At 38.2% G+C, this 14849-nt stretch overlaps 1 protein-coding gene across 17 annotated transcripts in view; it reads left to right on the top strand.

Annotated features, from left to right (window-relative positions):
* MARK3 (microtubule affinity regulating kinase 3) overlaps positions 1-14849 on the top strand; it is a 62498-nt gene that overhangs the window by 32882 nt on the left and 14767 nt on the right. For all 17 annotated transcript variants that reach the window (XM_064423249.1, XM_064423245.1, XM_064423248.1 and 14 more), the window contains 8 exons: positions 1686-1742; positions 2634-2870; positions 2977-3096; positions 3767-3866; positions 4131-4243; positions 4984-5137; positions 6630-6847; positions 11982-12085. In XM_064423249.1, coding sequence (XP_064279319.1) covers positions 1686-1742; positions 2634-2870; positions 2977-3096; positions 3767-3866; positions 4131-4243; positions 4984-5137; positions 6630-6847; positions 11982-12085 — 1103 coding nt within the window. The remainder of the gene's footprint in view (positions 1-1685; positions 1743-2633; positions 2871-2976; positions 3097-3766; positions 3867-4130; positions 4244-4983; positions 5138-6629; positions 6848-11981; positions 12086-14849) is intronic.

Raw genomic sequence — 14849 nt, 5'->3', positions numbered from 1 at the left:
CAAGGGTTTCAGTGTGGAGCAGCCATGCTTTGTGCTATTTTTCATTCAGTTATGTTCTTCAATTATTAATGTCCTACACATTTCATTATTTCACTTCACATGGATTGGGCTCACTTCTGCAGTCTCTGTGCCATCCTGTTGCAGTGCAGAGGAGTTCAAAAGCATCTCCAAAGGAAGCCACTGATTGATCATCTGCTCAGCCTTCTGCTCTTAGGCAGTCACAATAAAGCAGTTTAGGAGTGAGTGGTGGTAGTGCTGTGTCTCTGCAATCCTGAATAAAGCCTGAGGTGTTTGTTGTGCTGTCAGCACTGGAAGCCCCTGCAGAGTGAGCTTGTGACTGGGGCTGGGGTAATGGTAGCAGAGAGAAAAGGAAGGGAACCAAAAGGAGGGGACAAGTGGTGGCATGGGAGCACTTTGGCAGTTTCAGTAACTGCAAAAAGCTGAACTTGGGAGTCAGAAAGAGGGAACCAGTACATAAAGGAAAAAGCAAAACCAGAATGAAGGTGTAGGGAATGGAAATAGTACTTCAGCTTTCCACCATCTGCTTGGTTTCTAAGGTGACATTTTGCATGTGAGTGATTCAATATTACAGGGCACAAAGATCACTTTGGTGCTTAAGTTTCAAATACAAAACTTACTGGTGTATCAGTTATTTGACCTACCAGGAACCTACCAACACCTTTCATGTGCTTTAAATGCTGAGGGAGAGAACCTTTGCTCCTTTAACAGTACAGGGGATCCTTACACTAAACTGGTGATCTGATCAAGAGTTATTTTCTTATAACAGTAATGTTACCTCACCTTGCTGCTGGGGAAGTATTCTTACTCTTGAATGAAGACTGAAAATATATTTATTTAAATGTAGTTACTATTTTTATGTGCAGTTCCACTTATTTTAACAAGTCATAACACCTGCCTCAATTCTGACCATGCACGCACGACAAAATGCATTTGACTGCATTTGTACATGTGAAGTTCTGCAGCAGTGCTTGTGACTCTGAGAAGCAATGTACTATGACACTGCACTGTGTAAATAGCTTATATGGTTTGCTGTATAAAGCAGAAAAATCTTTATGATATTTGGAAATTATCATGGAAGAAATTATTCCATTATGCTTCAGAGACATAAGAGAGTTTTTGAGCTCTCATTGAGCTAGTATGCTATACAAAATGCACTAAACCATATGCACTTAGACAGCAGATCTCTGTCAGATGCCTAGTTGCTTCTCATTGGATAAATTTTGACAAACAAGCTGTTTCCCAATAGTTTCTCAAGCAACCAAAGCCCATTTCTTACCCTTTTCTCTCTGGCATGGCATGAAAAATCACCTTTGGAGAGGGCCTGGAAAACCTCAGTCTAGGGGGAAAGCTTTTATAGCTGTGTACAATATTGGAATGGAAAGACTTCAGTAACCTTTCTGAAAGTCATTGCTTCTGCTGGTCTATAATTAGCCCCACAGGAAAAACAAAATCCTCGTTCAAGTACAGGAGAAAGCAAATAGATCAAATAACATTAAAGTTATTCAGCAGCTTTTTCCCAAATATACTGGGCACTGTAGGAGTTGGTTATGTAGCTCTGACTGGATAAATTCATGTCAACTTCAATAATAAATGTTGAAATCTTTGATTAAAGCTCCTGCTTCTTTGAGATGTCACTTACATAATTTGGTTTGTTTTCTGTTCAGATAGTATCTGCAGTGCAGTATTGCCATCAAAAGCATATTGTTCATAGAGATCTCAAGGTGAGTAGGAAAAAGTGTGTGCAGTGTATGTGTGTCAGCTTCTGTACCTGTGGGTGTGACCTTTATTGTTTATAAAATGCAGTTTATACTAAGCTTTCTGATTTATTTATTTATTTAGATATGTTATAGCGAGTCTTGTGAAATATTTGCAGCTTAGAACCATTTTAAATAAAAGGAAGAGGATTTATAAGGCTTTTAAATGCAAACATTTAATGGTTGCTGAAAGATAACCTCTCTCCCAGCGGTCACATTCAGATCTGATGCAGGTCAGTGTTAGCTCAGAAATCTTTTTTTTTTTTTAAGTGGTAGTTTGATAGAGATATGAGAAGAATTGATGTTGAACAGAATGAATTACCAATAGTGATAATGAAACTGAAGTACGGCTTCTTTGTAGCTTGCCATGAAACAGCATATCTCTTCTTTAAACTGTGCCTTTTATATTAATAGTACTGCTACATAATTTGTTCAGTTTGTCATAGCTTTGTAACTTAAAAAAGGCAAAAAACAATACCACCACTAAAAAAAAGAACTTTAAAAGTTATGTTTATTACCTAACTACTGTAAGAATACCACATGCTGTCAAGTATGGATAATGATACTGTATCTCATTTTCATCTGAATAGATCAAAATGTAAGATACATTTCCGTGGAGAAAAACAGATGGTAACAAGTTTTCAGGCAGTGAAACAGCTCCCATAGTCTGAAGCCATTGTACGGAGATTTTTAAAACAGGATATGCTAATGATTGACTAAAGCAAACCTAAAGACCTTGCAAGGAAGGGAATGTTAATGGGTATTTCAGTTTCTTGCCTTTTAAGAATGAGTAAAAACAACCAACAGCATTCTAAATCAAGTATTTTATTCATCTACAAAACATTCTTTCTCTTTCAGGCTGAAAATCTATTGCTAGATGCAGATATGAACATTAAAATAGCTGACTTTGGTTTTAGCAATGAGTTTACAGTTGGAAATAAACTGGACACCTTTTGTGGCAGCCCACCATATGCTGCTCCAGAGCTCTTTCAAGGGAAGAAATATGATGGACCTGAAGTAGATGTTTGGAGTTTAGGTGTTATTCTTTATACTCTCGTGAGTGGATCTCTTCCTTTCGATGGACAGAACTTAAAGGTAGCTTTTTGTAGACTATGTTGGCCATGTTTATCTAATATTTTATCTAATATTTTAAGTGACTTGCTGCTTACAACTTACTGGCTGTTCTTGTTCTGTTACCAAGGAACTTAGAGAAAGAGTGCTAAGGGGAAAATACAGGATTCCTTTCTACATGTCCACAGACTGTGAAAACCTCCTCAAACGCTTCCTGGTGCTAAACCCAACAAAAAGAGGCACTCTAGAGGTAATTGCACAAATGAGGTGCATCAGATTTTGCAAACTGCATTTTTGAGCTGTAATTTATTGTTTCTGTACTGTTTCTATGCATATTTGGGGTGGGCTTTGGAGGTGGGATTGTTGATGAAAGCACATGACTCTTCAAAGATATTGTTTACTGGGGTTGTAATACACCTGACTCCAGTTCAAAATCAATGTGTCACAACACTTTCTATGCCATATAACTTTTCTTGGTGGTTACCTTGTGGATTCCTGCATTAATGGATGATCCTCCACGTCGTTTTCCACATTTTCAGTTGTGAGCTGGAGCTATTGGCTGTTGTAGTTGCCTTTTGTACCCTCATGGAGGAGTAAAGACCAGAACAGGGTTTCCATGGAATTCTGATGGTGGAGCTTGTAATTCCAAGCTATGTCAAAGTTGTCACACTGCTCCTGGTCTGCATTGCAGACCTTTGGCTCTGAGCTGTGAGCTGGAATACAGCTGACAGGGGAGAAGCTTGGCGTGATGTGTGTAGTTGGTTCTCCTCACTAGAGCAAAACAGTAGGTGCTGGAAATGTTCTGGAAAATAAAAACTAGGAAAGACCTTAGTGTTTGTTGCAATAAGAAGTTGTTCTTCCCAGAGGTTGTTTTCTTTGCTGCTAATTGTACTGTACTAATAAAACTTTTTTTTTCATAGCAAATTATGAAGGACAGGTGGATCAATGCAGGGCATGAGGAGGATGAACTTAAACCTTTTGTTGAACCAGAACTAGACATCTCGGACCAGAAAAGAATAGGTAATTGCTTACTTTCCAGGACCACAGTAGTGTTTGCATGATGTGGGAGGGTTGGTTGGTTTTTTTTTCTCCATCACCATTCTGTATTTGTTAGACATTTGGAAAAAGTAACTCATCTTTTAAAACTGATACTTGATCAGGTTGATGTTCTCAAAATTAATAATTCTGTTTTAATTCTTTAAATGTTCCATTCTTTCTCTTGAACATTCAGCCAGCCTGAACATCAGAATTTCAGTTACTTACAGAATGTCTGCTTGGTTTTAGATATTATGGTAGGAATGGGATATTCTCAAGAAGAAATTCAAGAATCCCTTAGTAAAATGAAGTATGATGAAATCACAGCTACATACTTACTGCTAGGAAGGAAGTCATCAGAGGTAAGTACCATTCTTAAAATTGCAAAGAAGCAAATCAGAAAGTGTCCTTAGCAGAGTTAGAGGCAAAAATTAATCAATTACTGTAGGCATTGCATCCCTCCACAAAAATCCATTGCACTTAAAGTCATGTTGTTCTACTCATCAGCAGTCCAAATGAAGCAGATTTGTTCTCACCTGATTTTGAGCCAGTAAACTCTTGTCTTTAGGCTCTCCAGAGCTGCCCTGTTTGCTCAGCAGTTACTGTCCTGGCTAGTCCAGCAGCTCAGCTGTGAATGTGTCCAGCTGTAATTATTTTAAGAGAACCAAGGAGCAGGACTGACCAACCTGAAAATGTTCTTGCATTGTACATTACCTTTCCATACAGTGCTGAGAGGGCTCAGCATCAGTAAGCTGCTCTTGGTTCCTCTGCTGGAGGAGTTGGTGTGGTGGCCTCTACAAAGTGAATCCTCTCTTCGTGTTAAAATCCTGGAGAACTCTGAGGGGAAGAGTTCTGAAAGGACAGATGGATTTTCTTTAGTGATTATCCTTTGAGGAGCTGCAAATTCCACTGAGTTTTACTTAAGACAGTTGTACAACAACCTTAAAGAAGGTGGGACCTCTAAGCAGCTGCCCATGCCATCAGTAATTTCCCACGTAGCAGAACCATCTTCCACCTCCCTGTTCCTGCTCCCAGAATGCAGTGGATGTTTTAATTTGTTTTGTCTGAACTTCTTGTTCTCATACTCTCGTTTGTATTGCAGTTGGATGCAAGTGATTCAAGCTCCAGCAGCAATCTTTCACTTGCCAAAGTTAGGCCAAGTAGTGATCTTAATAATAGCACTGGACAATCTCCTCATCACAAAGTTCAGAGAAGCATATCTTCTAGCCAGAAGCAGCGGCGGTACAGTGATCACGGTGAGCATTTCTCATTTTCAGTCTTGCAGAGTACACTGGCTTCCAGTTCTGCTCAGTTCCTGGATTTGTCTCCATCTCCCAAGTGTAAGGAGGATGACAACAGCATAGTTCACAGCATGGTGGTTAAATATTTTAGTGAATAACTGATTTTTAAAATTGGTTTTGTTATAAAGCCTTCAAAAGAGCTTTTAGAGGAACACTGAATACACCAACTTAATTCTCTTGTTCTGCCTTGTGTTGTCCCATAAATTCCTGACTGTGCTGGCAAAGTCTCGTTACACAAATTGAAGAGAATGTTGCTACCCCCTTTTTCATGAAAAGCACAGCACTCCTCCCCCATGCTCTTGTATGTCTGTTCAGCTTTTGTTTTCTTTTGACACTAGTAGGTCAGCTTGTGTCTAAAACTTGACGAAATGTCAGTTTGCCAATATTTCTGGTTTCCTGTTTCCTAAGGCTAGTGTCACTTGGTTGTCCCCCAGGAATTCAATTTCTGAAGAACAATGACTCTGACAAACTTAAAACTTTTCTGCTTAATGAGAGTGTAGTGTAGTACATGAGGATTTTCTAAATGTCTTAAACATCCTCCTGCTCAGACACTAAACTCATGAAAGGAATCCCAGTTTAGGCCTACATTCTCTGCATTCAGAGGTTGCTTTCCTTGGGGAGTCTTCTGGGATGCCAGTTACTGGGGGTTTTGATACTTGTAAAACATGCTTTAGTTACATATTATATATTTATATGTTTATATATTTATCTGTATTCTTTATGTCTGTGTATATACATACATACACTTTTTGATTAATCCTTACTTAAACAGTTAAAAAGGAAGTTGATGTAACTTGATGTTATCCTCTTCAGAGGTGTGAGATGTCAGAGAACACAATCCTGACACACCCCACAGACTTTACCCAGTCCCAAGAAGGCTGTTAAAGCAAGAGGGAGCTTGGCACTGTTGAAGTGCCTTCCTCATTCTCAGGTGTGGGAGCAGTTGTGTGTTCCTGGCACACGTGGGGAGGCTGGTGGTGAGCCACTGCCACTTCTGCAGGAGCACAGACCAGCAGCCATCAGTGCTGCTGGTGCCCCAGGGTTGTCACCACCTGCCTGGCTCAGGAAATTGGCTTGAACAGCACATGGCAGCACTGTGCTAATGAGGGATGCTCTGCTTTGAATGAGTCAGTTACTTGTTAAGTGTCTTTAAGATGTCTCTAAAGCGTTTTTCTAGCAAGCCAAATGAGAAACCTTAATTAAATTCTTGGAACTTTCATGGAAATCAAGTTGTACCTTCACTTTACAAGGTTTTTGTTTTTCACAATATTCTACTGTTGCCTGAAATACATTTATTTCAATAATTTAATTATCTTTTTGCAACTCTGGTTCCCAGTGTTAACTGTGTTGGTTCTCTTGTGTGAATAGTTTCCATTGTGATAAAAAATAGTCACTGAACTTCCGAGAAGAAAAACCCGTTTCCTGTTTCTTTTGTTTGCTTTTTAAGCTGGACCATCCATCCCCTCGGTAGTGGCATATCCTAAAAGAAGCCAGACTAGTACTACAGACAGTGACCTCAAAGAGGAAGGAATTCAGTCAAGAAAATCCAGCAGTAGTGCTGTTGCAGGAAGAGGAATTGCACCAGCTAGCCCAATGCTTGGAAATGCCAGCAATCCCAATAAGGCTGATATTCCTGAACGTAAGAAAAGTTCAGCTGTCCCTAGTGTAAGTAGAAATGTTTATTTATCAAAAACTTTAATTTTTTTGAGTCCTAAAGAAGTGTTAAACTTGTGATTTATCGGTGGTGCTGATTTTACTTTTCATTTAACAAGAGTAAATGTAGGTCTTTTTTCCCTTGCAATGTCACTTCTTTAAGTTACTTCTTAATAGTCTTGAAGTAGTCAGTATTCATAATTACCTTAGTAGCTCTTGGTAAACACATGATTTGGGTATTTAAAAAAAGTAAGGTGAAAAAAAAATAGTTATGTTACTCCTGATATCACCAATCACTCCTTTGTGGCTTCTGTACCGAAGAATTAAATCTCTGTTTTTGTTACCCTGTTTTATAGTTTCACATTTACAAGGAGCCACCTAATCTTTGTCCTCAAACATTACTATTTTAAGTCGTAGTTATGTTGTTAAGATTATCAAAGAAATGTAGTTCTAAAAACCCTTCAAAGATGTATTTCAGCATGTATTCAAAAGGAGTGTGCCTGACTTTTGTCCTTGTGGGCTTCCCCCACCTGCCTCTAAACCACAACAACAACAACAAAAAAAACATACAAAGGAGCAAAAGTAGTGAATGTTCATGGTTTAGCAACAGGAAGTGTGCCAAAAGAAAGAAAATCCTTTGTTCATTTTGGCTTTAACTTGTGTTCTCTGTGGTTTCACCCTCAAAGGCAAAGTTGGAAATCTATTTTCACATAATGCTTCAGTCATGTGACATTTAATTTCTAAAACTTCAGGATTTTGTATTGAAAAACTTCCTTATTTTCAGAAGAAAAAAATTCTCAGTCCTTTGTTCAACTTGCAATAGAACTTTTTTTTCTTTTTTAAACTCATCCCACAAAGCTGTCATAGTTCTTTGGTCGTAATAATTAGCACCGTTACTTACAGCAAATGAGAACATAATTTCCTGAGCTGCAGGACAGTCTGAAGCAAAATAAGTGAAATGAAACTTGTTTTACTTTGTTGGCTCAGTGGCTAGTAGTGACTTGGCTCAAGGATATCAGCCCAAGAGTTTCCTTGGAGAACACATCTTCTACTGTAGCAGCTGTTATTCATAAATGTGAACAAGAATTCAGGATTTTAGGAGACCCTTTTTTGTTTTTGTGGTCCTCCACAGTTTCTCTTTGTTCTTGATCAGTCCAGAAACCATTCAGATTTGGTTTTCTCTTAGAAGACAGTTCTTAGCTATTGAATCTCAAAATGGTAGGATAATCAGATCAGTTTTTGTCCTACTTTGGACTTTACTTGGTATTGTATAGTGCCTTGTTTAAAAGATTTGTGTCACAGTTACAACATACTTTACATTCAATATCTTTTCATCTGCTATTCTGTGCCACTCACAAATATTGGGGATCTATTCCAGTAGGCTTATTTCAAATTTCTTACTACTGTACCTGACATAAAATTTCAGCTTGTAACCATATGATGCTTCCCTGACTCAGTGTGCAACTGGTCCAGCAGATCTTTTACTAGCAGTGATACCAGGTGATGAACAGGAAACCAGACTTCTGTTGTCACTCAATAATTAGTGTTTAAAATTGTCTCTTTGCTCATTTCCTGCAGCTGAGAAGGGAATTCTGTTTCTGACAGTGCTGGCAGGCATCTAGAAGGAAAAAAAATATAAGAGTTACCATATTGGCCTGAGGTTGAAAAAAGTTTGAGGTGAAGAGAGTTTCTGTTTTACTGAACACTGAAGTCCTGAAATCTGTAATATGATGGAAAAGCACTGAAGAGATGTAAAAATATCCTATAAAAACAATTAATATTTTCACAGAACAGCAAAAGCAGTAGAACCAGTCCTTGTTCAGACCCTTTGTCAGTTGTGTGCTACTGAGTACCCAAGCATAAAAGCCTGCACTTAAGGATAAGAGTTGTGCTTGGAGAGCAGATAGCTGAGTCTGGGACTGGAGTGAGGGGCTCCAAGCTGTACTTCTAAAGTTGACAGAGTGGTTACACTCTTGTAAACAAAATTGTTCTGCAAGCTGAACAAGTACACCTCAAAAATCTTCAAGTTATTTGGGCAAATGCCAAATTAATAATGAAAACCTGCTACAGACATTGGATAGTTAGCAGAAACTGATATATCCGTGTCTTAATAATTCCTTGTTTGTTTTTTTTATAGCTTTGGATTTTTTTTCTCAATGTTGTAATAAAGCTGTCCCAGAACCCTTAGAATAGCTTTGAGAAAACTGGAAGAGGAGAATAGGTGGTACATTTGAAAAGTCATCCAGGACCAAATACCATACTAGTGCTCTTGACTAAATAGATTGGCTCACTGTTGTACATCAGAAGCCTTTTATGAAAGTTTTTCATCAGTCCTTCCCCTGGTGTCTCTTAATGGGAAATTGCCTGCCTGAGCAGTGCACACAAGACTCTCTCTAGGAAAAGAGGAGGACTCAGTGCCACAAATTCATCCTTTGTGCTGTGATTGGACCTTGTGCATGTGCTCACAAGTCTCAACATGTGCTGTGCTGTGTCAGCTCCTCCTGCAAAGAAGGCAGACAGTGCCATGAAGATGAACTTAGGCAGCTAACCCTGACCCTGGGAGCTGTCATTCCATCAGGGAATGGGGTGCTGCTCACACCAGTTTCCAGGGCTGTGCACCTGTGCTATTTAGTCATGTCCAGAGATTAACAGTCTGTAGATTGGCTGAACAAAAAGTCACAGCTGAAGAACTTCCTTGATGAATCGTGAAAGGTCATACACTAGAAAGTGTAAAGGCCCCAATACCAAGACTATTCTTGCCAAAACTGAAATTTGAAACCTTGAAGTGCTTAAATCTCTTCCTCTGACCTCTGAAATCTGAGTCAAACAGGAAAAAATGTATGCTGATGCTTCCATCTTTGCATTTCACAATGAGCTGGGCGAACGTGCCCTTGCAGTACTCTCATTTCAGATATGAATACCAAAACTTGTCTACTCCCAAACCTGAAAATGAATAGTCTTAAAAGTCTGGTCCAGCACAGAGATTGCAGTCTTGTCTTTCCAGATGTGCAACATGACAATACATTGTAATGTTATGTGGTGTTTTCTCAAGGGAAACCAACATTTCATGTTCAAAGGGAGCAGGTGGAAAGAAGGAAGCCACTGATTGTTGTGCTCATTTCCTACCAGAACACCAGTGTTGGATATTTTAGGTGCTTCATCCTCTAGTATGTTCAGAACACTGAACAAAATGATCTGAAAATACTAATAAGCAATATTTCACTGTACCATTGGTTTGTGAGGCCTCCAAGAAGTGTCCTGCACAGTGTGACCTCCCAAGAGCAGATAAACAAAACCTCACCTTATGTGATCAGCTTTCATTGCTGGCATGCTTAGTAAAGAGAGAGGAGTTTATACAGTGAGAAATGTCAAAGTGGAAGAATTGGTGGTGGGGTTTTTTGAAATAAATAAATGTATATGAAGACAAAGGATGTATAAGGAATAAAGTGCAAGGAAAGGGCCAGGAAGGCTTCTGCTGATGCTTGGCACCTGCTTATCCCTAAGGAATATCTAGTGAAGAATACTTGAGAACCCTTTAGACAGCTGCATGCATCTAACATGTTAATTAATAGTTCTGCAAGTCTAAAATATCCTTTGTCTTTGTACTTTTTAACACCAGGATGTTGTGCACTTCACTGTTGCATTTTAATTTGTACATTTGTGTAAAAAGATGTCTAACAAACAGGTCAGCAGTCTCTTAGACAAGATGGCTTCAAGGTTAAATAGCTCAGGGAATGTGTTGCTTGAGACTCTCTAGACAGCAGATATTTTGCCTTAAGGCACTTCTGGTATTTATTGAGAATACTCCACTTTAACAGTTTTATTTCAGGTTCGGAAACAAAAAAAGGTTTGGCTACTCTGCTTTTGTGCTTGAACTAGTTTTTCCTTTCTTTTTTTAATCCTTCTTGCCATGATTCTCTCCTGTGACCGTTTATGAGAAACCTTTTCTTAATGCTATTTTAAAAATCTGCTGAGTTTCCCTTGTCCATCATAGCATAATTCTTCAAAGAGCTCCAAAAGGTTGGTTGAGCATGAAGTCCCCTGCCTGATTCTTAGTGGCCCTCCTTACTCAACATGTGCTTATCCAGGTGCTGACCAGTCATTCCCTTAAGCTGACCTCCTCCAAGACTTTCCCCAGCAGTGATGTTTGAAGTTTATAGCCTTTTTTGCTTCCTGCTTTGCCCCGTGATCCTTTTCTTTAAAGAAAACTTTTAAAGGTTTTTTTCTACTTTTTCAACCATTTGCAGTTTCCTGTGTTTTGTTCTTGGGGTGGGGAGAAAAAAATACAAAGGCTTGCCAGCTTTTACTTCCTCTACGACCTGGGGGTGCATGTGTGTCTGGACCACCCTGCTTTTCCTACAGTAATTGCATCTAACTTTTTATAATTCTGTTATCTGTGAATTACCTATAGCTTCTCAGTCGTTCCTGGAAAATTGACCGCCAACTTGGGCATATCTCCACCCTCTTTCTCTGTAAAGACAGAGGCAAAGTAATTCTATTTCTTTTCTCCCCTCTAAAGTAAGGTCTGTAGTTTAAGTTCCCCTGGTTCTCTTGTCCTCAGTGTATTATGCTTGTATTGAAATGTGTATTTTAAAAAATGTCTTACTAAAATTCTCTGCAATTTGTCTCTTATTCTTCCCTGTTTTTAAAACTTGTCTAGTGTTTCATACTATCTTAATATTTAAAAGTCCATGTTTACCTTCCCACTGAATTTTACCACATTTGTTTGTTAAGTCTTTACTTTTCCTATCTTGTTTAAGGGTATGATTTTTACTTAAAGGAAAATTCTACAAGCTACAAGTGGTAAAGTATTTCAAAAATAGGCTATAAAGACACAGGCTATGCAGATGTAGAAGAATGCTGTATATACTCAGAATTTGTAATTCAGAACATTTGTAATTAAAAACTTTAAGGAATATTAATTTTGAGCCATAAATATGAAGTACAACAACTTGTTAGAATTATTTTTTCTGACTGCAATATTCCTTACAAATACTAGATGGAGTTTGTATATTAAGTTATTTAATTATTGTAAGTTTTAGAGCTGCATAGAACTAGCATTAAGTAAAAAGCCTTCAATTATATGCAGAGTAACCTCAGAAAAGCCTTCTGTGGGGAATAACAAACCTATGTTTTTTAATTGTAGAATAATACTACCCCTGGAGCAATGACACGGCGCAACACATATGTTTGTAGTGAAAGAACCACTGCTGATAGGCACTCAGTGATACAAAATGGCAAGGAGAACAGGTATATGAAATGTCTTCCTATGGTGTATGTCGCTTGTCTTCACCTTTCCAAAAAAATTCTAATGCCTGATTTAAAAATAAGTGATATTCTAATGTAATCCGTAATGAAAGGTGAGTACAGACTGATCTTTGGTTGTGGAGCACCTGTAAGTATGTTGGGGCTTGGTTTTTTTTCCTGTATTTAATTTTATAATCTTTATACTTAGAATGTAAAAGGAAGTCTCTAATTTCTGGTTAAATGCATGAAATATTTGTAGCAGCCTTCATCTTAAATCTGTTGTGAACTCCTGTGGCCAAACAGCACATGCTTGCAGAAGAGCCTTGTTCAGTGTCAGACTACAATCTTTAGCTATTCTCTTTTTATATTTCACTCTAAACTCTACTTCACTAAGATTATTTGAAATACCATTTTTGCTGCAAAGTCTCAGGGAGAAGGTAATTTTATCTAAGCAAAGATGAAATAGTGATTCACCATTGTCTTGGACTACCAGTGTTCCTTGCTGATACTGTGGCAGTCTAATTGTTTCCCAGGATTTACAGAACTCTGCTGCTTCCCTCCTCAGGGTATCTCCATATTCTGTGTGAAAACAGAGAAATAACAAATTTCTTTTTAATTTACTGAATGAAAGCCTGAGGAGAGCATGCAGTGGAACTGGAGCTAACCACTCTGTGTGTTGGCACCGTGGTCACATCTACTGCCATCCTGTGAAGACTGAGAAGAGCTGTCAGAAATAATACTTTAGTGAACACAGATATCAGGTATAGAGTAGCAGTTGGGAGGAACACCACCAAATTTCCTGGCTGGCTGAGGTGTTTTAATTTTCAGCCCTTCTTGTCAGAATTTTATTGCTGTCAAAAGATGGTAACAATTAAATAATTAACCCTAGCCAGGAGAGCACTCAGCTGGTACTTAAAAGAATGTGTACCCCCTACTATGCTTCCCAATTTTCTCCAGCCCTTCCTAATATTATGATCTTTTGTTAAGGGTGGAAAGAAAATACCTATTTTCTAACTTGTATTTTTGCACAAATTTTTTTCCTTCCTTTTGGCAGTTGATGAGAATTGTGATGTTGCCTATTCCCTGTTTGATTCCTGGAGCCTAGGGATAAAGAACATGATTTTGACCCTGTCTCTTCCTCCTAGCTTTCTGCACAGGGGAGGAGTCAGGTATAAGTTTGAAGACTGCCAGAAGTGTGGTTGGCCAGCTGGGCCAGCAGTCCCCTGTCTGTGAGGTACAGCACAGCTCTTTGGTGCTGTCCCTTACTGCGTCTGTCTCAGCCTGCACTGGTTACTCCTTGTTCATGTTACCAAGTTGTTTAGGGTAAAGCTCACCATCCTTTCTCTGATTTGATATATTAATAGCTTTTTTCTTTCCAAACACTCTTTGAAAAAATGAGTCTTTCTGTCCATAATAGTTTTGATAATTTTTTATTACTTGATTACTTGGTTTAGTACCATTTCTGTGCATCCTGAAACTAATATCTTGCCTACAGTTTCTTTATTGCATTTAAAAAAACTACTAGATATTGTTTACTAGGAATGCTTGAGATTTAGATGTTCCCTTAATTTGGGAGTAAGTTCATACTCATAAAGAGCTATCTTATGAAGTAATTTTATTTCCCCAGCTTTCACTTTCTCAGGAAACTGATGTTTTCTGCTTTCTTGTATATAGTCCTTGAACTCAAAGTTAAGATTGAGTAGCACTTGACAACTATATTAGTTGTGGTTTACATTAATAATTGGTTATCCTTGTGTAATTTATCTTTTATTGTCAATATGTTATTTAAACATCATTAGCTTTTTCTATAAACTAGCCTTATTTGGGTCATTTGAAATGTCTGAGAATTTATATTTGGTAGTTAAAAAATATCTTTATAGCTTTTATCATGCATTTTTTGATTATTACATTCATTACTTTTTATAGAGGGTTAAAACCAGAAGAGGTAATGAGAATGCATTGCCAATTTATTACAGTTGGAGCCCTTTCATTGTCTGAAATACTTCAATACTAAACTGCATGTTCATTTTGGCACAGTTTCAGAATTACTGTGATTTGGCACAGAGTTCAGAATTTACATCTGAATGTATTTTGTTGCTGTAAGTGGATAAAGCATTGACTGGTCACATAAAGCACAGGGACCTTTAATGCAGGAGAAAACAGCAGGGTGACTGATGGGACTGGTTCTTCAGAATTAATCTTTAATGTTACTGTACTCTCAGCTTGGCAGAAAGTAACTCTAGAAACTTGTTCTTTTTTCTTCTCTAAAGTAAGATCTGAAGTTGAACCTGGCCTTTGTACATATCCAATGTTTAGTTAAAAATTACTTCTATGCTTTTGAAGTGTCTGTTGGTGGCAAGTGTTACAGGCTAGAGTAATTGCTGTAATTGGTTTATTACAGATTAGATTTTAGATTTTCCATAGCTACTCAGATACTGACTGTGACTCAGGGAAAACTTGGGAGACTTCCCATAAAAGGCAAGATGCACACACTTAAAATCTATTTTTTTTCAGTAGAGAAAATGTCAAAACATTGCTTATTCTGCTTTTATCTTGCACATTGAATTTTGAGAAGGCACTATTTCTGAAAGTACAAAAACTTTAAAGAATCAATAGTCAATAGAGCTGATGTTGGAGAAAGTAGTCTTGAAGACCCATGCCAGGCTGGTATAAGCCAAGAGTTCTGAGTCTCCCATCTCTGCTTTAGCACATTGTGTGGCTGACACAGGCCTTCTGCTGGAGACAACTCCGTTGGCTTTCCTCCAAA

Source organism: Passer domesticus, chromosome 6 (genome assembly GCF_036417665.1).
Source record: "Passer domesticus isolate bPasDom1 chromosome 6, bPasDom1.hap1, whole genome shotgun sequence".
NCBI classification, from domain to species: Eukaryota; Metazoa; Chordata; class Aves; order Passeriformes; family Passeridae; genus Passer; species Passer domesticus.
This window is presented reverse-complemented; position numbering and strand designations above follow the sequence as displayed.